This window comes from Zootoca vivipara, chromosome 10 (assembly GCF_963506605.1).
Source record: "Zootoca vivipara chromosome 10, rZooViv1.1, whole genome shotgun sequence".
Lineage (NCBI taxonomy): Eukaryota > Metazoa > Chordata > Lepidosauria > Squamata > Lacertidae > Zootoca > Zootoca vivipara.
The window spans coordinates 47,035,325-47,061,083 of NC_083285.1; the positions used below are offsets into that span (position 1 = coordinate 47,035,325).

General features: G+C 43.5%; 1 protein-coding gene across 2 annotated transcripts in view; it reads left to right on the forward strand.

Annotated features, from left to right (window-relative positions):
• The window catches only part of LARGE1 (LARGE xylosyl- and glucuronyltransferase 1), a 314,023-nt gene that overhangs the window by 233,239 nt on the left and 55,025 nt on the right, over positions 1–25,759 (forward strand). For both annotated transcript variants that reach the window (XM_035126642.2, XM_035126643.2), the window contains exons 8-9: positions 10,142–10,254; positions 13,478–13,603. In XM_035126642.2, the coding sequence (XP_034982533.1) occupies positions 10,142–10,254; positions 13,478–13,603 (239 nt within the window). The remainder of the gene's footprint in view (positions 1–10,141; positions 10,255–13,477; positions 13,604–25,759) is intronic.

The window sequence follows — 25,759 nt, forward strand, 5'->3', positions numbered from 1 at the left end:
CTTAGTCTACTCGTACTTCCATTTTTTCAGTTGTCTCTGACATATCTATTAAACCTCACCCTTTTTCAGCTTGTATGATTAGGAGAATCTAAAAAGTGGGTGGGGAGGTGAATGGAAAGCCAGTGAAAGGAAAGAAGATTGGATAGGAGGTTGCCGTAAATGGAACAACATTTTTCAAAAATGTGGAACAAGAGGTCATTGAGTGAGACACTCAACCTCTTGAAGACAGCGAAGGATGGATTATTGACAGAGTCAGCATACCCTGCCATAAAGAAATCCAGTAAAAATTGAAATGTATTATTTGACTCAATGCTCCCGGAGGAGAACAAAGACATAAATCTCTTGAGGAAGGTAAAGAAATAGTGAAGGAAACTCAAGTCTTATCAGATACCAGCTCAGTAAATTAGAGCAGCTGTCAAATAACACAACTGGGGGGGGGGGCAGAAATCTCTAGAAAATAGAATAACACAACTGGGGGGGGCAGAAATCTCTAGAAAATAGCAGAGGAAAGATGAAAGCCACAGGCAAATCAATCATGGTGCCATAATGGAGAAGCAAATGGACCAAGCTCTGGAACTATTTAGACTAGAATGGAAAAGTAAGCTTTAAAGAAACTGTCAACCCTAATAGTTACTGGAGAAATAGAGAAGGAAGGAAGGAAGGCAGCACTATTTGCCTCTTCAATAAATCATGAGTGAAGTCCTATTCAGATCAGCAATTTACAAAACTTCCCCAAGGAAAACTGTCCCCTGCTTTTGCTCTCATTAATGCTTTGCCTCAGGGCCTCAGCAAAACTATAATATTAGTCCCAGGGCATGCTACACATTCATGGATTCATTGCCAGCCATTGTCCCCCCCCCCTATAGTTAGATGGTGTTCTGGAGGGTTTGAAGGCTTGCACGCTATTTTGTGACACAGGTATTGCCTTAATAATGGATTTTGGGATTTAAATGTAATTTCAATCCAGTTGTGTAGGCTAGAATTTACCGAATGCAGACTCATGGATTTGCCACCTGCCAAGCTTTTTTCTTCACCCCATCTCTCCAGCCATGTTTAATGTCTAGCATGACAGAGAGTTCTGGAGAGCTCAAAAGCTAGATTCTTGTCTGGAATTAATATTTCACAGGATGGCACACATCATTAGCTGTCTTTTATCTCAAAAAAAAAAACCCCAAACCAGGCCGAAGTCAAAATCCACTGACAGCCGCTCTTTGCTTGTAGTATTTGAGCCAATATTCCACTAAGACACAGTGTGCTGCTTCATCAAAAGGCAGTTTGATTTTCTATGGACTCCTCTGCCCTAGGCCCTACTTATGACATTGAGGTTTCCACTAGTGGAATAGATCAGATTATATGCCCTCCCACCAGAGGTCAAAGAGAACAACAATTACCAGACCTTTAGAAGGCATCTCAAGGCAGCCCTGTTTAGGGAAGATTTTAATGTTTGATTTCTGTATTTTAATGTTTTGTTGGAAGCCGCCCAGAGTGGCTGGGGGAACCCGGCCAGATGGGCGGGGTATAAATAATTTATTATTATTATCATTATTATTATTATTATTAGTCTGTAGGCAGGCAAGAGCAACTGTGGAAGTGGCAGTGATAGCTGAAGATCCCTATTACAGTAATTAAACAATACACATCTTTGTTTAATGAATCCATTCTAGTGGCCTTTCTGAAACCTCTTTTCATTTGCATACCATGCCATGTATGTGTGCATATTGCTAACACATATGCTTGTGCACAAAACTTAATTGATTTTGATTTGTTTTAAAATGCTAGTGAATATATGGAACTTACTAGAGGTCTGAGTACATCAGGGCAATGTGACGATCAACTCTGCTTTGAGAAGAAAGCTTTATGCATTTTGACAGCAGTGCAACACTAATGAAGCAGTTGGGCTTTTTAATGTCTGCTTTCCCGCATAAAGTTTGTCATGAGCCACTGACAACATTTACATTTTAGTTGTCCCAAAACTGGCTTTAACTCAGCAAGCAAACTTCAGGTCCCCCCCCCCCACACACATCCTCCCCACATCTCATTATCAGCTTAGACTAGTTTATGCAATGTGTCTTGACACTTTAGGGATGGAAGTCCAGGAGGAATCATTGAATTCTTGCATTGCAGGTAGTTGGACTAGATGACCCTCAGTGTCCCTTCCAAGTCTACGATTCTATGATTCTATGACCATTAAATATGGAATAGCCATTGCCTACTCTGAAAAAATAGACTTACAGTGAGTAAATTGGCATTGCAGTGGATAAATTAGTCTTCTCTTTCTAACATTCTCATATGTATTGCAGCCTTCTCTAACCTGGTACTCTCCATATATTTTGAACCACAACTCCCATCAGCCCCAGCCAGCATGACCAATGGTCAGAAATGATGGGAGCTGTAGTCCATAACATTTGGAGGTTTCCAGGTTGGAGAAGGCTGACATGGCAACCATTGTGTAGCTAACTTATCTACAACAGAGTTGGCCAGCTGGGAAGCCATAGCCCAGATTGTGCCCCCCAAGGAACTTTTCCAGCTAAATCAATGAGACATAAAAAAAACTTTTCCTACTGTTTCATTAAGGAAAATATATACAGTGGAACCTCAGTTTACGAACACCTCGGTTTACAAATTTTCAGTTTATGAACGCCGCGGACCCATCTGGAATGGATTAATTCACTTTCCATTACTTTCAATGGGAAAGTTCGCTTCAGTTTATGAACGCTTCAGTTTATGAACAGACTTCCGGAAACAATTACACCCATGCTTCGGGTTAAGCACGCTTCAGGTTGAGTACTCCACAGACCCATCTGGAATGGATTAATCCACTTTCCATTACTTTCAATGGGAAAGTTCGCTTCAGTTTATGAACGCTTCAGTTTAAGTACTCCGCGGACCGTCTGGAACAGATTAATCCACTTTCCATTACTTTCAATGGGAAAGTTTGCTTCAGTTTATGAACGCTTCAGTTTATGAACAGACTTCCGGAACCAATTGTGTTCATAAACCGAGGTACCACTGTAATGACTCCAGGTTGTAAGAAAGGGAGACATTTCTTGTTTTGTTATGGCACCTGGCCACTTATGAGAATGCCAGTTTGTGTAATAAAGTGCAGTGGTACCTTGGGTTACAAACGCTTTGGGTTACAAACTCCACTAACCCGGAAGTAGTACCTCAGGTTGAGAACTTTGCCCCAGGATGAGAACGGAAATGGTGTGGCGGCGGCGAAGCAGCAGTGGGAGGCCCCATTAGCGAAAGCGCGCCTCAGGTTAAGAATGGTTTCGGGTTAAGAACGGACCTCCGGAACAAATTAAGCTTGTAACCCGAGGTACCACTGTACACTTCTGGTTCCCAGACCATTGTCTGGACCATAGAGCAGCACCCAAGAAAACAAAGTTCACCATCCCTGATCTAGAGAACAATAATGCCTGGTTTTTTGAAGCAATAAGCATTGGGGCCCTTTTACCTTAAGCTTTGTTAATAACTGGTTTGTTGCTCTGGTTCATTTCTTGGCATTTCTTGTTCTTTCTGAAGAATACAAAGTAAACCCATTAAGGAGGAGGACACGTCTCAATTCCCACTTTTAAATGAGGAAATAATGCCACTGTAGTTTGATTTAAGACCCCATTATCAGAGCATAAACGTATGGAAGATGTGTATGTTGCACTCTAAATTGCTTGTACAAAAGAATTCTTGTTTCTCTCCAACCTGCTGTGGACACTGAAGGAAGCATATGTTTTGAAGTAAGAACCAAAGAATATAACTAATTATGCTGCTCCAATCTCAGGAGTGTTCTTCCCTTTCTAGTGATGGGAGGCCTCTCATCAGTAATTTTAGCCCAGACAGAAGAATTGCACATCAAAGCCAAGCGTTGCTGTCCTGGTGACTAAACTGAACAAAAGCCCTATACAGTACTAGATAATGGGGATTCCATGAAACTACATAGTAGTAGCAGTAGTAGTGACGATGATTCTCACTTACTGAATCCTTTCATCCCCTTTACCCATGTTGCTTCCCTACATTGATTAAATAATAATATCCCTACATAATAGATGGGGGCGGAGATGAGAACAAGAGACAGCCTAAGTGAAAGCATAAGAAGTATCCTGCTGGATCAGACTAAAGACCTAGCTAGTCCAGCATCGTGTTTCATACAGTGTGAAACCCACAAACAGGGCATGAAGGCAGTAGCCTGCTCTCACTGAGATCAATCAATATATTACAGTGGTACCTCAGGTTGAGTACTCAATCTGTTCTGGGGTGCCGTTCACACCCCGAAAAGTACTCAACCCGAGCGGTGATAGCGCGTGTGCATGAAGCGCTGATAGAGCGCTTCTGCGCATGCACGAAGCACGCAGAATGCTTCTGCGCATGTGCACATGGCAGAACCCAGAGGTAAACACTTCCGGGTCAGCCGAGTATGCAACTTGAAAGTACGCAACCCGCAGTGTACTCAACCCGAGGTATGACTGTACAACAGAACAGCGATAAAACAAAAGCATACAGTAGATCAGGCATCCCCAAACTGCGGCCCTCCAGATGTTTTGGCCTACAACTCCCATGATCCCTAGCTAACAGGACCAGTGGTCAGGGATGATGGGAATTGTAGTCCAAAACATCTGGAGGGCCGAAGTTTGGGGATGCCTGCAGTGGATTCTAGATTTCTGATTGAATCTTCTTAGTTCTTCAGCTGCAGCAACATCCACAGCTGACACTAGGGGCTGAATCCCCAAAAGGTATCATTCATTTACAGGGGTAAACATTTACAACTACTTGGTAGGTTTGTAACACAAAGAACTGTCCTTTGGGTCTGTTATAGCTTCTTTTGAGAACTTTGGATTGGGGCACAAATTCAGTTTTGATTTGCAGTGATAAAGAAGCCCATTCAGTTCTCCTCTAGGTGGAAGAGGATAACAAATACCCAGACTGTGTGACCTAATAATAATAATAATAATAATAATAATAATAATAATAATAATTTATTATTTGTACCCCGCCCATCTGGCTGGGTTTTCCCAGCCACTCTGGGCGGCTTCCAACAAAGATTAAAAATACATTAAAATGTCACACATTAAAAACCTCCCTAAACAGGGCTGCCTTCAGATGTCTCTTACATGTCAGGTAGTTGTTTATCGCTTTGACATCTGATGGGAGGGTGTTCCACAGGGTGAGTGCCACTACCAAGAAGGCCCTCTGCCTGGTTCCCTGTAGCTTTGCTTCTCGCAGTGAGGGAACCGCCAGAAGGCCCTCTGCACTGGACCTCAGTGACTAAAGAGACCAAGACTGGATCTACATTGAACTTCTAAACATTATCAAATATAACGTTCCATAACGTTAAATGGCAGTTTCCCTTTGACAGTGACTAACTGCTCTGCAGCGCTCTCTGGTGTCACATTTTAATAACACATTTTAGCGTTATAAACCACGGGTGTAGGTCCGCCCCAAGTGATGCAGGATTTCCTTGGCCCCATCAGTCTGAAAGCCAATATGCTGCCATATTGGAGTACCAGCACTCATTGATCTGCCAAAAGTTATGCATAAGAAGGATTTATTATGAGTTTGCACACCAAAGGCACTTCTATATTTTGTGTGTGTTGGGGAATTGGTATCACTATGATCTGACCCATCAGCATCGACTAAAGGTGCAAACCTATTTCCTGTTTGATTGTAATTGTAGGCACAGTCCGTGATACAAAAAGCAAAATAATCTATTTTATTTTGTTAAGGGTTGGGTTGATTAATTATATCTGAGGATAGGCAAGACCTTTTCCTGCCTTTCACACTGGTGAGACTAATACTAATGTAGTTCCTAAAATAGGCTAGGAGGGTGAGCCAAGAAACAGAAAAGAAAAGAAAAATTAAATGCAGAGTGTCTCTAAGTCACTACATTTCCATAGCCCCAAGCAACAGGCCTGAACATGAATTACAGGAGACCTCCATGCCTTTATAACATTGCTACTTATTTGTTAGAGGAGTATTGTCTGACTAGTTGTGTGACCCTGCTAATTCAAGAAGATCTGCTTGTATCTGCCTTTCACTCTTGTGTGCTTATGTGCTGGCAAACGTTCCCCCTTTTCCTTCTGGGTGGGAGAATAAGGGAAAATATGCTGCTATGCTGTCATTGGAAGATGAAAGGATCACAGCTGGAGCCAGATGTCCAAGGAAGGGGGGAAATCCTTTGATTTCCCCTGTTCTCCCACCTCCCATCTCTCTCTTCCCCAGTACAAACAGATGAGGACAAATCCCTTTCTGCCCTGCATTCTGCTGTTTGTCATCTTGAATCTAGCCAGAATTGCACTCAGCATGACTCTGGGGGAAGGAAGGACTTTGTGAGGCAACTCTCTTGTCACATACACTCCCACAGCTGAATGCAGTTCTTAATGAATGTGAGGGTCATGAATCTTGGGAAGAATGCCAGTTTGAGCCCTGGCTTCTAGAAAGTAAAAACTCCTTTATTGCCTACTTCAGTTTGGGGGTGGGATTTTTTTGATGCTGCTAATGTGAAATGAATAGAATAAATTCATCCCCGTGGCACACACTCCTTCATCTTGCTAACACTGATAGAAATTGTGCCCTTTTTAGAAGTAAACATTGCAAACTGCAACAGGCAGAGCTCCCCTTATTGCATCTCTGTCTTTTTTGGTGTTCAAACCCTGGATGGTCCGACAATATTTTAAAAATATCCTTTCTTTGCATTAAGCATGGGAATCATTTACACATCCATTGCAGGATGATTTTAAATGAATGCCCATGCCACTGTGTAGTACTAGTAATAATGATTCTGAAATTGTTTTTGATGCTCTTGAGTCAAATATCTTATAGTGCTGCATTTTTCAGCCTTTGTGTTTGGTCTCCTTCCAGTCTTTGGCTCTCAGCTGCCACTGTTGATAACCCCTTAATCTCTTTAGTTGTGACACCATAATCTGCCAGCCTGGGAGAAGAATGGGGAAACAGAGGGGGAAAATAACAATAAATGCCACCCCCACAGCACTCTCTTAAACAAGTATTTATTAGATTTTTCCTGTTTTTCAAATGTAAATGTAAAACCAGTTTTACACATCCTACGGGTATGAGTGAGGGGTGGTTTATTTTATTGCTCTCTCTCTATACCTTATTCTTATAACCAAAGTCCTTGCTGTCCACCACAGGGAGGGGAGTTGTTATATATATATATATGGAAAGATTCCACTTTACAATGACCTTCAGCCTCAGTCAATCATTTCTTGGTGGCATTCGTGATTCGTGGCCACAAATACTTTTTCTCACTCTCAGTCACACACACAATCCCCTTACAGGATTAAAGCTCTTTTTTTCCAGGCAAATGTTTCAGGGGATTAAAAAGGAAAAAAAGAAAATCAGTTGTGCCAGTTAGAAAAGAGGTTGGCTAGCATTTCATCAGGACAGATTTTGGGCATGATGATGACCTTTTCCTCCTCTGATGACTTCTTGCAGCAGGAAAGCAAAGAAGATATAATGGAATGCTTCAATACCAGATGGATCTTTGTGAAAAATGTCATTCAAATGCACTTGGGGAGGTGACTTAAATGCACTTTTTTATTGTACAAATTCTTCTGTTGGCAATAGATTCTGGTTGAGTAGTAATGCCAGGTTAAATCCATAACCTTTCTCCCCCAATTTTGGGAACATTTTTCTCTCCTGGACAAAAAAAAAGTGTCTGCTGTACTAGATGTCAATCTTTATATTAAAAAAACAAGCGAACAACAACACCTTAACCTTTAGCAATAGGATGAGTCAATAAGGCTGCAATCCTGTGCACACTTACAGAGGAGCAAGTCACACTGAACTGAGTAGGGCATACCTCCGAGTAGACATGTCTAGGATTGCTCTGTAAAAACCACCTGTGGTTCACCCAGCCAGTGGATTGGCTGGTTCAGAATACATATTTCTTAATCAATGTAGCTTGAGAAAGGACATGAAATGGAGGTGGCAATAAGTTCCTGTGAATATAATTTTACAATCTACCTAGGAAGCCTTTTTATTGTCTTAAGTCACACTTACCCTTTCTGGGTGTCTTCTGCCCTTTTCGGTAGGGGTTGTTCATTTAGCATTCCCCTTTGGTTTCTGCTTTGGTTTCCCTCCCACCCTTGGTATTTCACCTATTGCAGGTGATTGCAGCTTATAGCCCCTGTCTTGCTCCTTGGTTATTATCCTGATGTGTTAATTTTACAGCATCTCCAAGTTTAACTATATTCTGTTTCTTATCGCTCCTTTGTTGCAGTAATGAGGATGTTAAGCGAGAGAGGGCCTATCGCTGATCCCTCTAGATGGTTCCTGCTTGCATTAGAGGCTGCCATTATCAGGACCATTATTTTGTTTAGCAACTCGCAAGCCTTTACCATTCCCCAAAATGAGGTTCTTATCTATGTCCACTGGTATTTCTTATTGAGGCAGTCCCCTGAGACTCTATCTTAAAGGTTTCACGTAAAGCAGATACAGGGTTTGTACTACATCACCTTCATCCACTGCTTTTTGAAGTTTGGTTTTCAGCTATGTACAGAACAGCTGGGAGGGAGGAGACCCACTGGAGTATAATGAATAGACTGCAGCCTGTTTTGCATGCTGATTTCTGTGTTAACCCTGTCACCACTGCAACAGTCCACCATAATAGATTTTAACTACTTTAGCCTTCTCAGTTTCTCCTCGTGTGTTCATATTGTGGTTTTTATGTTGATCTTTTCTGTGAACCGCCCTGAGGCCTCTGGTTACAGGGTGGCATATAAATTTAATTAATAATAATTAATAATAATAATAATAATAATAATAATGCAATGGGAAGGTGCTTCAGTCTCAAAAGTCCTTGCAATGGGGGTGATAAGGGGAGAGGAAGAGAAAGTGGGTTGCTTAGTGGCAGCTTCTTTTTTGAGGCAAGTTGCAGCTTTGAATTTGGGGGTTTTCACTAGGACCACGGTGTGGGGGGTCAGCCCTACCATTAGGCCAACCTGCTGCCAATTGTCATGAAATAACAGCAAATTGCAACTTGTTTAATTTATTGTTATTGCAGTCATGCAGTCAGGGGGCGGGGGGGGGACGGGACATTTGTGGGATTTTTCTGCTTCAGGAGCCAAAACAACCCCTGACTGGCCTTGGCACCTTGACTTGAGTGGCAGGGGGCAGGAATGTCATTAGGTGCTCTGTCTCAAGCAGGAAAATGTTTTGGAATCTGTTGTGTGCAGCGGGAAATGGTTACTGTCAGGAGCCAGAGTCATGTATATGTCAGCTGCAAAAAGGAAGAAGAAAAACAACCCATGGTGCCAGTGAAGTTAACTTTTTATTCAATGAAACAACCCACAGCTCCAGCCTAGAGGTCTCAGCAACTCTTTCTAGGAGGCCTTACCCCAATGAAGCAGTTGTGAAGAGTGAAGGTCCCAACCTTCCCAGTGCCCACTAGGACTCCTCCTCTCCAAGGTCCTTCCCACACAGTCTCAGGCTGTGCCTGCACACAACCCCCCTCTGCTCTGCCCATTTCATTTCTCTGCATGTTCTAGGACACCAGTGGGGAGGGGAGCAGAGCGGGTCTCAGCCGGAAGGGGAGACTCCCTGGTTTCTTCATCAGCCTGCCTCTCTGCCTCCTGACCCTCCTCCTCTCCAGTCCCCACTTCTGCCTCGGAGTCTGAACTGCTCTCTGGCGCAGCCTATTACCTCTTCTGAAAGCATCTCCTCATCCCACTCTGCTCCTTCTTCTCCCTCTAACCCCTGATCATCACCACCAATCCCCTGGCTCTGAGCCTTCTTCCCCTGGTGCTTCCCACCACTTTTCTGCATCCAGCCAGTCCATGGCAGTTAGTAGCTCCTACCCTTCATCTGCTTCTTTTAAAAGGAAACGCATACATTGGCAAACAATGTCTTTAACTTAACAAGTTTGGTCCAAAGTTTCACAATTATTAGGCTAATTCTTTATTTTTTTAAAACAAAACAAAACAACGGCAATAAAACTGGTTGTGTTCTGATCAGGATAGTTTCATTCTCTTCCTCTGTTAATTGCTTTCTGCAAAATGATGGGCTGGTTCCCATTTTTAAAGAAAGTGCTTGCTTTTAACCGCAGTGCAGCACTGAAACATGAAAGCCTTTGCTCTCCCTGTTTTCATTTTCTTTTCTTTGCATTTGTTGTTGTTGCTGTTGTTGATTCCAGGGGTCATTTTGCTACTTCTGGATAAATTGCGCAAGATGAAGTGGGAACAGATGTGGAGGCTCACTGCTGAAAGAGAGCTAATGAGCATGCTCTCCACCTCATTGGCTGACCAGGTGAGTGTGCAGTTCAAGGTAATGGCACAGAGGTTGCTCCGGAGAGTAAATAAGGGGTGGGGAGAGAGGAAATTGACACAACTTTCCTAGCCAATGATGATTCTTTGCTGCAAAGATTCCCCTGGAAACATGTTGAAATTAGGTGCATAGAAGCATGGAAAAGATACACCAACTTTCCAGGATGGTGGGGTTGCTTGTAAACATTGAATAAATGGCAGTTCAGATCTCTGCTGAGGTCTGTGTTTACCCTTCCAGCAAGCCAGAAAATGGTGAATCTTCCGCTCAGTCTTTCACCCCTCCTCTTCTCTACACGCCTCACTGAGAGCTGGATTAACACACACACACACACCCAATTCTGAACTGGAACTTAACCCTTGTTGTTCCTGTGAACTCCCTGGCTCTATATCCCTCCCTGTCTGTTCCTCTAAACCAGGCATCCCCAAACTTTGGCCCTCCAGATCTTTTGGACTACAATTCCCATCTTCCCCGACCACTGGTCCTGTTAGCTAGGATCATGGGAGTTGTAGGCCAAAACATCTGGAGGGCCGCAGTTTGGGGGTGCCTGCTCTAGACTGACTTCAATAACTCTCTCCTCTTTCTCCCTCTTGGGCACACCTCCTCCTTCCTCCAACCCTAAGTCTCTCCCTCCCTCTGAGAAACTTGAAACCTCTGGCTCATCCCTGACAGTACATGTGGAGGCTCTGTAGTTTATTTACATATTTATGTGTTGTATTTTCAGCCGTTCACTTGATTCTTGAAACAACTTACAAATGAAATAGAAGTTTGCAGATCCATGGCACCTCTACAATGAAAAATGCTGGATTTTAAAAACCTGTAATTTAAAGCCATGCATTGTGTTAAAAACAAGACAAGGCCAATCAGGCTACACAGAAAATATTCTGAAGAAGCCAAAACCAGTCAGCAGCAAATTGAACCTTGCCACGGAGAGCTTTCCATGCAGAATGAATGTCATTATGGAAAAGGCCAAACCCATTGCCCTTACCATCCTCAACCCTGTAGGACAATCATGGAGCACAGATCAAAGGGACTGGGGAGTTACATATGAGAGGAGGCCCTACTAGAATTTAGCAACTTCTGGGCCATTTACAGCTTGTGGTAGCCAGATGTCTCTTGTGCACTTAGATCCATGCAGCTCTTACCTATCAAGCCAAATGCAGCCTACTAGTCATGTAGGGCAGCTTTCCATAAATCTCATGATTTTGCTGCCTTCTAAGAATAGTGCTGAGCTGAGCTGAAAGTCTTTGGTTGCTAATTTTTGGTTCACAATGGGAGATGGGAGGAATGAAATCTAGGGGCATTGGCAGTGGTTGCTTCTTAATTTCCTTTTTTTTTTTAGTGGGGCGGGTGTAAAGGTAGTTTTTCAGAGCCGTTGCTATTCCCCACCACAGAATGGCCCAGAACTACTAGTACATCATGACATTGCTTCATTCCACGAAGCATCCTGGGGATGGAGAGGAATGATGGTTTGCAGGCAGCCCTAGTGTTGTCTATTTTACCCAGTTCAACTAAAATAGAAAAGATGGTTTTAAAAAATGGGGAACTACCTCTTGAGCATTTGAGGAAAGCTGTTGGTGGTTGTTTATCCTGTGATTTCAGACAACTAACATTTTCGCCACTGCTGCGTATGTACATTTTTCTTTTTAAAGAGATGCATGTCGTTTTCTTTTTTGAAACCTATGGCTACAGGCTTCTATGAAGCCTGGAAATACTATTTCCTTCTCTACTGGTTTTGTCATTCTCAGTTCAGCAAACAGTCATTATGATTTCATCTGACTCCAGCAATTGCAGCCCTCTCCCTCTCTTCCATCCCTTGCCATACAATCTGAGCACCTCACGGACATTAAGGATATTATCCTCGCAGCACAGCTGGGAGTTAGAGAAGACTCATTACCCCCCATTTTGCAGAAGGGATGCAGAGATGTGGAGCGATTAATGTTCTGATTTGAAAGCTATCAAAGTCCATTTTAAAACTCCTGCCAAGTTTGGCTGCCATTCTGAAGCCAATTTTCTTAAGAACAGTATGCTGAAAACCACTGGGACTACTCCAGAGTGCATATTGTTTCGGGTCTACAGCTTTAGATTGAGTTTAGATTGAAATTCTTTGACCAAAAGAGACACTATTCAACCTAGGACTTCAAAGGCAAGGTTGTCTGCATTCCATCCTTCCTTTTTGTTGAATGCTATTGGGACTGAATTGCCACCTGGCATCTTATAATGCATGAAATGTTAGGTCTGAAGTATGATTAAGCGTGTTATCCTTCATGAAGAGCACGTGTTGCGGTGGGGTTTAGCAAGACACCCCTCTGTTGCTGGGCGGGTAGGTTTGGATGGCCACGGATGTGATTGGGCTCCTCTGGTTGTTGGGGAGATTTTGATGTTGCCAATTATTGATTGACAGCCTAGAGCTTATACATTCCCTCCGCGCAGCGTTGAGCTTCCTCTTTTCGCTGCGCACATCGGATCACCCACCCACCCTCCCTAATTTTAGGGCTTTTTTGCATTTGACCTTGCTATGCCTGTCATGGGGTTGTCTGCTTTTGGGGCAGTGGCCTGGTAGGAATTTTGTCCATTTGGCTGATTGGCTGGTGCCATTTGGTTTTTGCTTACTGCGCAGCAAATTGTCACAACTTGTAAGGTTGTGGTTAGGCATTGGTTTAAAAAATTGGTTGGTGGAGGGGTATGGAATGCCTGTACCTGCCCTTCTAATGCTGCTGCTGCAAGAGTATTCCATTAAAGGAATCCAGGGGCTCACCATGCTGTTGTCCGAACCCCTGTCAAGGGGCTAGGGCCATAAGAGCCCCTGGGAGCATTTGGGGAGAGATGAGGGCCTGGTACCCAGCTCTATTCTCTCCCCAAAAAATGTTTTCCCTCACTGGCTTCGCAGGCTTGCGGATGTCAGTTCTGTCCCTGGGCGGGGACAGATAGTCACAACCAATGCCTAAGCAACCACTCACATTTTGTATTTTAATAAAGTTGTGGCCAAAATTATGCCAAAAACCTTAAACAAAAATTCTGTGTGAAGTGTGAATTTATTTGAGGGTGTCTTGGGGACCTCGACACGCAATGTGGGATTTTTGGGAAGCATCTTAGTATCCATTAGTCTTTACAACAACAACAACAAAGATGTCAGCACTTTTACTTGTTTTCCAAAGGCTGTGTGTTTTTTTTCAAAGTGCCAATTTTTTCTTCTCTTGTCTGGCAGGACATCTTCAATGCGGTCATCAAACAGAACCCCTTTCTTGTGTACCAGCTTCCTTGTTTCTGGAACGTGCAGCTGTCAGACCATACGCGCTCTGAACAGTGCTACCGGGATGTGTCTGATCTAAAGGTAACGCTGAACAAAACTGCTTAATTATGACTAACTAATATTGCATGGGGTTAGAGAGGGCGAAATGGAGGTTTTCCCGCAATGCAACTTAAGGGATGCCCCTTTAAGCAATTGGGCAATGTTATAAACGATGCATATAACAGCAGGTTCGGACAACTCACTCCACATGTTGAAAGGAGGCAGGAAACCCCACTCCCCACCCCTTCCGGTTGTGCACCACAGCTAATGTCCACACATTCAAAATAGGCAGGATGAAGCGCTACATGTGTCCTGATGTACATGTGCAAAGATCTCCATAGGTCACTCCTTGCATAGAGGGGCTTTATAAGCATGCACCTATACACTCATAAAACACCGTTCTGTGCTTTCAGAATGAGCAGGCATCTGATGCCACAGTGCCCTCCACATATTCATGGCATTAAGCACCTGAGATGTATCCTACAATAAAAGCCACTGGGAGTGGAGGGAGAAAATGCTCATTTTAATGATCGCCAGCTACTTTGTAGTTTCGTTTGCTGAGGAAATTGCAAATATACTGTAAATGACAACACTTGGGCTTTGGACACATTAACGCACAATTCTATGCACCTTTACTCAGAATTTGTCAGTCAGTGGCGTTCCCTTCCCTGTAAGCGTGCATAGGGTCACAGCCTCAGTCACTTAAAAGTGGCTACATGTTGAGATCCAACAGAATTATCTTGAACCTGTTATCACCTTGAGCCTTTTCAGGTGAATGGATCCAGGCTGTTGCACTTCTGCCTTCTGGAAATGGGTAGAGAGGATTAAATAAAATGTACCGTATTTATCATAAAAGCACAGTTGTTTTATGCAGGGAATTTTCCCAAGCAGCAATAGGGTGCCATGTGCAGTACCAGTAAAGGTAAAGGTAAAGGTAAAGGGGACCCCTGACCATTAGGTCCAGTCGTGACCGACTCTGGGGTTGTGCGCTCATCTCGCATTATTGGCCGAGGGAGCCGGCGTATAGCTTCCAGGTCATGTGGCCAGCATGATAAAGCCACTTCTGGCGAACCAGAGCAGCACACGGAAACGCCGTTTACCTTCCCGCTGTAGCGGTTCCTATTTATCTACTTGCACTTTGATGTGCTTTCGAACTGCTAGGTTGGCAGGAGCTGGGACCAAACAACAGGAGCTCACCCCGACCTTCTGATCGGCAAGCCCTAAGCTCTGTGGTTTAACCACAGCACCACCTGGGTCCGCAGTACCGGTAGGGCTTCCCAAATGCAGAAAAGAAATCTTTGGTGCATGCAAACCATTGTGGGAATGCTGCTGTGCACAAGCAAACCCACTGGTGCTTGCATGGATAAAATACATCCTTCATCCTGCCAACATTTTATTCGTATGCTACCTTTCCATAGTTAAAACCATGCTCAAGGCAGCTTACAACATGAAAAAAAATCACATAATTGCAAACATAGCAAAAGTAGTCACGAACTATAAACAACTACACAACCAAATTGAAACAATTTCCACACAAATCATAGTAAGATCTAAAATAAAGATACAATAATAATAATAATAACAGCAGCAACAAGAAGCCCTAAACAATAGTCCAGCCCAAGAGTCTGTTCAGCAGCCTCAGCTTTTGTAGCGAGAGTCAGTCCATTCCCAGCTTTCCCAAGCCAGGTGGAAAAGGGACTACAAGGCAGGGAGCAGGTCTTCCAGGACTCACAGCCAAATGGTCTCTAGAACAAATGCAGCCTCTTTTTAAGTGAAGCCTCTAACAGCTAACATAATTCCTGCCCTTCCTGTATTCTGTTGGTGTGGGGAGAAGTGGAATGACTTCTTTCTTGTTTGTACTATGAACCAATGGTGCAGCTAGGCAAGCAGCTCTGTATCGGCATCATAGTGACAGTTTAGTGAATGGTAGGCTAACATATGAGCAGTCCCGCAGTTTGTGCCTACAAAATCTGGGTCCTTGATTTAAACAAAAAACAGGTCATTTCCAAAATAGATAGCTACAGTCTAAAATTCTAAATGCTTAAAGAATTATTCCTGTTGGCTACTTTAAGTTGATTTGATTGTTGCATTTGAGACAGATCTCATTCTTTGATTGCCCTACTTCCAACTTGTGAAGCAAATTCTACTTGTCACTACCTGGCTTCAGGGCTAATGTCAGGACCAGAATTGCCATGGTCAGGCATCTGCGCAAGAACCAACAGCCCAGCAGAGGACCCATTAATAAGAGCCATCTCAACAAGTATCTCCTCTTCACCACTGCAGCCTGGTTGTTCACCAACTGTGGATGAAGGAAGATCTATAGATGCCACTGCCTGCTTGATTTTTGGCTCACTGTCTAACAGTAAGCAAGTGGCAGCAGTAATCAAGAAGAGAAGGAGCGAGACTCACTGTGAGAGTGTGTCCTATGGACCCTTCAAAATCTGGAGCCAGGGCAGTGGCTGATTCACACATAATGTTGATGGTTTAGTGCTTTGTGGACATGCAGACAAGCCAGAACGAAGCATGAGATCCATGTGCTTTCCCCATCCCTTCTTCTCATCCCGCATAGCTGAGAGGAAGACTTTGGTAAAATTTAGACTAATTTGTAAAGAATCCTGGCTTAGAATTTAATTCATATCAGGGTTTTACTTTAAACCAAACTTGGCTAGGTTTTTTTAACAAGCCATTGTCAAATGATGGTTTATGAATCCAGCTTGTTAAAGTAACTAGAGTTTGTTTTAAGTCAGGATCCCTGGTTCAAACACATATTAGCAGCCTATGCATGTAGTCCTTAGGGAGAAAATGTGGCTGACATATTTAGCACAGGGTGGATTTTAAAAAAAAAAACAACAACCTGGAAATTAGGAAGTTCCAATGACATTTAAAATAAATGGCATGATACAGTATATTTGACACATTATGTATTTTATACTGAATAGGACTGGAGTGAAGAAAAATGTAGCAGAAGCCTCCAGTGGGTGGAAGAGAAAAAGATGAATTGTATACATTGGTGTTAGAGCAGGGGTGTCAAACTCAAATTCATTGGGGGCCGCATCAGCAGTTTGGTCACCCTCAAAGGGCCGGTTGTGTCTGTAGGACTATGTGTCCACTCTTTATTATCATAAATTATTGTCACTGCATTCAATTATTACTGTTTTTTGTAATAATGTAAGCTCATTCCCGCCCCCACGCGGATCACATTCCTGCGTCGTGGCGCGCATGTGGGAGGGGATGTAAACGAGGGAAATTTGAACAAAAGGTGGGGATCGACGGCTTCCGGGGGGGGGGCTCAACTAAACCTTCGGCAGGAAGGAGAAAGCCACTGCTGGGATAAAAAACCTGCAGATGGAAAGAGGGCTTCCCTCTCCCGCCCTGCGCACACCCAAACCCCACTAGGCAGGATGCCACACGCTGCAACCCACCCCATGCTTTGGAGAGGGGCAGGAACATGCGGTGCAGCGCCAACTCCCTGCTTTGCTTTTGCATCCTCCCTCCTCAGCGCCAGAGTCCCTTCCCCTCGCGCTGAGGGAGGGCAGCGGATTTACCGAGGAGGAAGGCGGCGGCAGCCCCAGTGGATGTGCATCTTCGCATCAGAGCTGCTCTTCCCCCCCACCCGCACTGTTGTCGTCTTCGCCGCCGCCTCTCCCTACCGGGACTGCAGGCAGAGGAGGCTTGAAAACCTCCCCCCCCAAAAAAAATTCCCCTCCCACCTACTCAAACCGCGAGGCGACTCCATCTGGAGCCCTACATCACGAGGGGCTGAGAGGAGGCGGCGGCAGAACGGGAAGAGCAGGAACCCGTGCCGTCGCCGTCGCCTCCCTCCCGGCCGCCCCCCGGGGAGCAGCTCCGCCGGAACTGAGAAGCCAAAGGGCGGCTCGGGGGTGGGGGGCAGAGCAAAAGCCAGGCACACTCCCGAGTGTCTATGAGGAGAAAACGGGGGAAGAGGGAAGAGAAACCCGGCTCCATCAAGAGAGCGACTGTTGCGCTTCACCTACTTCCCCCTCAGGCTCACTCCGCGTCCCTTTTGCCCGCTCGCACGCCCCCCTCCCGGATGCAGCCGAGGAGAGAAAGGGAAGCGGCGGGCGGCGGCTCCCCAGTGCCGCCTCACTCGCTCTCAGAGACAACAGCAAAGCCCGTCAAATAAAAAATCCAGCGCTGCTCCGTCCCAGCACCAACTTTGCCGGCGGCGCCTGTAGGGCTTTCCTACCTCCTCGGCGGGCTTCCTCCTCCTCCTCCTGCATCTCACTTCTCCGTCTGGCTGCTGTGCCACCGCCTCCCTCAGCCTCATTCGAAATTGAAATTCCCTGGCCAAGGCCGTCAGCGCGGCTCCAGCGCCCCGGCCTCCGCCTGCAGCCCCGCCCCCGGTTTTGACCCTCGGCCAATCACAGGCTCCAGAACTACTGTCAGTGGCTATTGTTGGCGGCGGCTACGCGGGCCACATGACGAGGTCTGGCGGGCCGGATTAGGCCCCCGGGCCTTGTGTTTGACACCCGTGTGTTAGAGGATTAAGAGGAATTGTGTGGGAAGAAGGAAACACAGGAGATTTTAAATTCCAAACTAAGCTGGACTTGCCCTTTGCATTCCTCAAATCAGATGGAACCAAATTATTCCTATCAAACTGAAAAGGCATCCATTTAATTCCATTTGACCCAGAAGTCACTGAGGTTTGGGGATTTGTCGTCATTGCACTGACCCAACTTTATGTTTCAGACTTCAGGTGTCCTCATCAATGGCTGTTGTTCTGCTATGGATGCACTTTTCTGCTGCTCTGTTCACAGTCTTGGGCGATAGACCTATGTAACTGCTAAGTAGTGAAGTGGACTCCATGTTTTAACAGGTCTCTCCTGTTGCCCCCAGTGGTGGTAGAAGAAAATAGACTTGTGCATGTGCAGTAGGAGTATCACAGCTGTTCTGTACCCAGAAGGAGTTATGAAACTGGAGGCTCCCCATATATGAGGAGTAGAGAAACTTTTCAGCTCAGATGAGTCAAGCTTATCTTGAACATCTGATTTAAAATGCTCCACTTGAATGGGAGTGAGTGGGTTGCTGCATGCGGAAAACATTTATTAGATCACAGCGAACAGGAGATAAAGAGATACGGATAATTAAGACAGTCTGTTAATTTGTAGTGATCAACCAACCAAGTAAATTAAAATATTCCCCCCTCCTTTTGTCATCTGTCTTCAGATTTATAGTGTCTTTCACCATACCTTGGAAACAATTTCCTCTGTGCCCCCAACTCAGGATCTAAAATGACTTAAACCTAATTGATACATTGTCCTAATGGTGAAGCAGCAAGTAGACTTCTTTCTCCAGCAGTCAGTTCGGCTTACCAGCATCTGGAGAATGCTATCAAGGACACAGGCACAAACTACCCACCCCCTGCTCACCTTGCCCAGCACTCCTGGTAAAGGGAGCTTCCTGGTCTTTGCTGCCATTGTTGACACACCATGTACTGCCATCTTTTGCATTTACTCTGACAACAGCTGTCTTGTTTTGAATGATGAGACACACTTTCCCCCTGCAGTTTCTCAGAGCAGGACTAGACATTGTATTCAATGTGGGGCTGCCACCCAATGCAGGTGTTGGAGGAAGTTGCTGAAGGCTGGCCTAGACATAGCTTCTAGTATTTCACATCTTAGGGAATGGTGAGATAGCATAATAATTTTTTATTTTAGTTTAGTCATTTAACAACATTTGTATACCACTTGACTGTAATAAAACCTCTAAGTGGTTTACAAAAGAAAATTAAAACATTCAAATTATCTACCGTATTGGCCTGAATATAAGGCGCACGCGCAAATAAACCGCACCTTTAAAATTCGGCGGCTTGGGGAAGGCTTGGGAGCAGCGGACGGGACGGGCGCCATTGCCCCATGCTCTCGGGCTGCTTTCTAGGGGGAGCCATGCCGCTTTGCCGGCGGTGTAAGGTCGTGAATATAAGCCACACTTTAACTTTTCACGATCAGAATTTGGGGAAAAAGTGTGGCTTATATTCAGTCCAATTTGGTATATGAAACTCATACTATGTACATTTATAGAGGGCAGGATTAGCCAATGTGATGCCCTGTAGATATTGCTGAACTCCAAATCCTAGCAATGCTAACTAGCATGACCAATGACCATGGATGATGGGAGTTGTAGTCTAGCAACATATGGAGAGCACCAACTTAGCTCCCCCTGCTGTAGTGTATACAGTAGGATACAGTGGGTCCTATTTAATTCTCAGTCAACAGCACTGACTCAAAGTTTGGGATAGAGACTACATTCAGATTAGATTCTTTACATTTCAAGCAATAATGTGTTTTTCTCTGTGCAATGAATTTTCAGTTACAGCATTTTGACAAAGACCACACGGCAGTGAAATCCTATACAACAAGTTAATGAATTGTGATTTTCCCCAACAATGAGTTGTGACCTCACTGAGTGAGTCAGGCAAGAGAATTTGCTGGTTGTCAAGGATACAACATAGATATTCTGGACATTCAAAATCATGAGAGAAGACATAGTTTTCTTTTGTGGGGGGGGGGGAAGAATGGATAGTTCAGCAGAAATTCATTTAACTTCTTATTTTTATAAAAACAAAAAGAAATTGCCCCAGAAATACATTGCCTGGCATTTACAATCAGTTTGAATGTAATCTATGTTGAACCAACAGATGCTTGGATTGTGATCCTAATCAAAACTCTCCATATGAAAAATGAACTAGCTGGATGTGAGTCACCCTGTCTTCCTCGGCCATGTTTTCCAAACTGGAACAACCTGGTGAAACTTGTCTGCTAATATTTGCATTTTTCAGAGGCCTTAACCCAAAACAGTCATTTCAGATTCACCTCAAACATTTTTCACCTACTTGCAAGTCCAACTGCAACTCAAGACCGAGCTGACTCATTGCAATGGTGTCCTGGAAACTCTCTAGCTTAGCAAAACAATCGTGGCAGATGCAAAATGTTAATGGAGCCTTCTGTCCAAAACTGGATTCCTTATGTCTTTGATCCATGCACTGTGATAAGCTCACTTCCTCAATGAAGGACTGTACTCTTCATACAAGGTATATTGTCAATTGACAGCATTTCCATGGCCAGGCTGTTTGGGGAGGCCACCAGCGAATTAACGGCTGACCTGAAATATGAACTTAAGACTCTCCACTCATTCTCTTGACTGCTACACTATGCTGGTTTCATATTTACCAAAACATAATTACCACTGCTGTACTATACAATTTATCAGTGGTAGAAAGTGTTTAGGGAAGCTTTTAATGTTTAATAGATTTTTGTATTTTAATGTTTTGTTGGAAGCCGCCCAGAGTGGCTGGGGAAACCCAGCGAGATGGGCGGGGTATGAATAAATTATTATTATTATTATTATTATTATTATTATTATTATTATTATTATTATTATTATTATGTCAGTCTGTGGGAAATTCAGATTCAGCTTACAATGCAACTGTAATTCACCTTACATGTCTACTTGGAAGTAAGCCTCATTGAGTAACTCCCAGGCAAGTGTGTATAGGATTGCAGCCTTAACATTTCAAAAAAGAAGTAGACAAACTAAAAGAATAACTGCATATTCTCTGATAAAACCTAAGCGAGGGGGAAACAATAGGATTGAAAAGGCCATCTTATTTTCTCAAATTAAGTAGCATGTGACCTTTAAGAGGTATTTGCCCTTTAAGGCAGTTAACATGAAAAATACAAATAGAAATTAGCCATTTTTTATTTTTATTTTGAATTTCTCAGAAGGTAAGGCTAGCTGAATTGGGGTTTAAAAGTGAAAAATAACACATTCCAGTTTTGGTCCTATATGTAGCTGTAGATAGGTAGTGTTTGATATTTAATGTCATATTATATATGAGAGAGCCAGCATGGTGCAGTGGCTAGACTAGGACCTAGGAGACCAGGGTTCAAATCCCCACTCAAGCAGGATGTTCACTGGGTCACTGCCTCCCACCCTAACCTACCTCTCAGGCTTGTTGTGAGGATTAAATGAGGAGGAAGAGAACCAAGTGTGCCACTTTGAGCTCATTGGTGGAAAAGGTGGGATATAAATGCAGTAAATAAATAAAAATAAAATAGACAGTGTTAGTTCAAAAATGTGCATAAACCTGCCATGATCTGGGAAGGGAATATTCCCAAACTCTATTTGAGCATTTAGTAGTAAAGGGCTTATGAGACTGTGGGCTTAAGGTGGAAATGCTGAGTTAAAATTCTGTGTCCTCCAGTACTGAGAGTTCTTGAATTTGAAACGTGTAAATATGGTACTGTATTGACTTCAGCCGAATTAGGATTTAATTATGTATGTTGGTTTCAAATAGGCTGCAGTTCTACAGTACATTCATTTGTAAATAAATGCATTTGAGTTCTGTGCTGTTACTCATGAACAGCTCTTAATTTGCATTTGGGTCCAGCCCAATAACCTGTGCAGTGAATGAATTTACAAAAAGTGTAAATTTCCAGTTGCTCAGAGAAGTTTACAAGGATATACACACAGGACTATATAAAATTAGCCTGAAAAATATAACTCAAGTGGTTGTTACAACAAAACATACAGAGCCATTTCAATGCAATCTTTCTTCCTTTTTCCCAGATCCATGCATCATTGATTTCTAATTCTGGGAAATCTTTTTCTGATGGATTGGAAACTGGAATCCGATTGGAATGATTCAGGACCACTTCATGCTTTGTTGTAATATCCACACACAACTTGCAGATATAGCAAGACAAGTCCAATGTTAAAGGTTAAGGGTGTGTTGGTTGTTGGACTATAACTCCCATCCGTCTCAGGCAGTATAGCCAATGGTCAGGAATGTTGGGAGCTGGAATCCAACAATATCCAAAGAGCCACAGTTTCCCATCCCTGTAGTCTAATCTAGTCTTTCTCCATACAAAAGAATGAACTGCATTTTCTCAGCTATCTTTCCAGCCAGATCACTTATTTCTATTGGTTGAACTGAGCACCTCAAGCACTAAATGATTTTGCAGCAGTTATTATATCTTGATTTTTGTCGTTGTTCATCCTGTAATTTCATTGCTAGATAACACACCTACTGTGTTTGCAGAAAGTAATGGAGAGGTGTCAATTACAAAATAATAATAATAAGAAGAAGAAGAACAACAACAACAACAATAACAACAATTACAGCAACAACACCTGCACTACTAAAAATTTGGTTGTTTCCTCCTGTCCTTTAACCATGTTAACATCTGCCTATCCTTCAAAGAAAAATATTCTGGACACTATTCAATTCCATTCAACTTTCACTCAACCCAGTCCAGGCTCTCTTGGACATCTGTTCACATACAGATTCCTGACACATATTTCAGCTCCGATTAAATCATGAATACCAAGTTCTTGATACCCACTAGCTTTCAGAAATGCGAAAACTTGTCCATTTACAGCTTCCTAGAGAGTTGAGGTTGATGAATACAAATATCTAGACTGGCCATAGTACACCCACAAATCTAAAAGATGCCAACCGTTCAGGGCTTACAGTATCTCTAACTCAATTTGGGCTTCATGCTTCCAGAGACCATTTTGGTCCTCAGAGGTATGCAGTACTGCATGGATTTCCAGACCCCAAATAAATACAGTCTGTTTAGAGCTGAGTTGAGGAAACATTCTGTCTTTCTTTTTCTTTTTCTCACTCCCCTGCAATTCCCCCACACACACACACAGTGCCCTAGCACAATGCCACACCAACAGCATTAATGCCTCTGCTAAACCCCTAGAAACTATTGTAGAAGTTCTACTCCCTTGGAGAAACTCAGTGAGATGATCCCCACAATTTCTCTGCCTGCAAAGATGGCGGTGAGTTTTTGGAAGGTAGCTGCCAGCAAGGTTAGAAAAAATGGGTTCTATATCTACTCTATTTTTCTATCATTCCCCTGTACTTGTCTGATGACTGGTTTTCCTGTAAAGCTTGGCAAATCCACACCAGCAACATTCAAAGTCCTGAACAAATAAACTGCCTGAATTTATTTTGCAGGATTGAAACCCAGTTTGCCCCACCAACAGGAAATTGCTCATTAAAAGATTGGTATTTAAAATTTTAAAAGATGATGCTGTTAAGGTGCTACACCCAATATGCCAGCAAGTTTGGAAAACTCAGCAATGGCCAGAGGATTGGAGAAGATCAGTCTACGTCCCAATTCCAAAGAAGGGCAGTGCCAAAGAATGCTCCAACTACCGCACAATTGCGCTCATTTCACACGCTAGCAAGGTTATGCTTAAAATTCTACAAGGCAGGCTTAGGCAGTATGTGGACCGAGAACTCCCAGAAGTGCAAGCTGGATTTCGAAAGGGCAGAGGAACCAGAGACCAAATAGCAAACATGCGCTGGATTATGGAGAAAGCTAGAGAGTTCCAGAAAAACGTCTACTTCTGCTTCATTGACTATGCAAAAGCCTTTGACTGTGTCGACCACAGCAAACTATGGCAAGTTCTTAAAGAAATGGGAGTGCCTGATCACCTCATCTGTCTCCTGAGAAATCTCTATGTGGGACAAGAAGCTACAGTTAGAACTGGATATGGAACAACTGATTGGTTCAAAATTGGGAAAGGAGTACGACAAGGTTGTATATTGTCTCCCTGCTTATTTAACTTATATGCAGAATTCATCATGCGAAAGGCTGGACTAGATGAATCCCAAGCAGGAATTAAGATTGCCGGAAGAAATATCAACAACCTCAGATATGCAGATGACACAACCTTGATGGCAGAAAGTGAGGAGGAATTAAAGAACCTTTTAATGAGGGTGAAAGAGGAGAGCGCAAAATATGGTCTGAAGCTCAACATCAAAAAAACCAAGATCATGGCCACTGGTCCCATCACCTCCTGGCAAATAGAAGGGGAAGAAATGGAGGCAGTGAGTGATTTTACTTTCTTGGGCTCCTTGATCACTGCAGATGGTGACAGCAGTCACGAAATTAAAAGACGCCTGCTTCTTGGGAGAAAAGCAATGACAAACCTAGACAGCATCTTAAAAAGCAGAGACATCACCTTGCCGACAAAGGTCCGTATAGTTAAAGCTATGGTTTTCCCAGTAGTGATGTATGGAAGTGAGAGCTGGACCATAAAGAAGGCTGATCGCCGAAGAATTGATGCTTTTGAATTATGGTGCTGGAGGAGACTCTTGAGAGTCCCATGGACTGCTAGAAGATCAAACCTATCATTTCTTAAGGAAATCAGCCCTGAGTGCTCCCTGGAAGGACAGATCGTGAAGCTGAGGCTCCAATACTTTGGCCACCTCATGAGAAGAGAAGAATCCTTGGAAAAGACCCTGATGTTGGGAAAGATTGAGGGCACTAGGAGAAGGGGACGACAGAGGACAAGATGGTTGGACAGTGTTCTCGAAGCTACGAACATGAGTTTGACCAAACTACGGGAGGCAGTGCAAGACAGGAGTGCCTGGCGTGCTATGGTCCATGGGGTCACGAAGAGTCGGACACGACTAAACGACTAAACAACAAAAATGCATTGACTCGGTTCAGAATCCCAGGTTTAAAATTTGTGGCAGTCAGTCAGGCTATATTGAGAACACTGGAAAAGGAAATTATCCTCTAGTTTTGAGGACGATAGCTTGAAATGATAGCAATGTTTTTTACTTTTCCCTTCCTCGTTTTCTCCTTTGTGCTCTTAAAATAGTCTTCCTCCTCACCTTTTAGGTGATCAATAATTCTCATCCTTTGCCATTTGCACAAAATCACTTACTTGCATCCTTCTAAAGCTGTTTAGCTGCAGCTTGAGCATCCTTTGCTTGCATTCGCTTATTTTTCTGCTTCCACCAAGGAAGGCAACTTCATTTCAGTAATGCTTTAACACACACTGCTTTTTAGGTTTCATGCAATGGGCTAAAAAAGAAGGTGAGGCTATTTCTCCAGGGCTGATACACACTGAAGGATTTGAATGTAGGGCAGACCAGCAAACAATTCCGCTGTGCCTTATTACATGACCATCCCACTGCACCATTCAGAGGCTTGGTATTTCGAAGCTAAAACTAGACACTCCACATAAGCAGCAAAAAGCATCCCGTTTTACAAGCAGACAGAGTTTTAGCCAGCATCATGTACAGAATGAGGATTGGGGAGGCACCATTTTAGGGTCTTCCACAGTTCCTTTCTTCAAGGAAACTAGAGAACATGAAGTAGCGTATGATCCTAAGTGATTTGAGATTACTTCATTTCTTCTTGTTTTTGT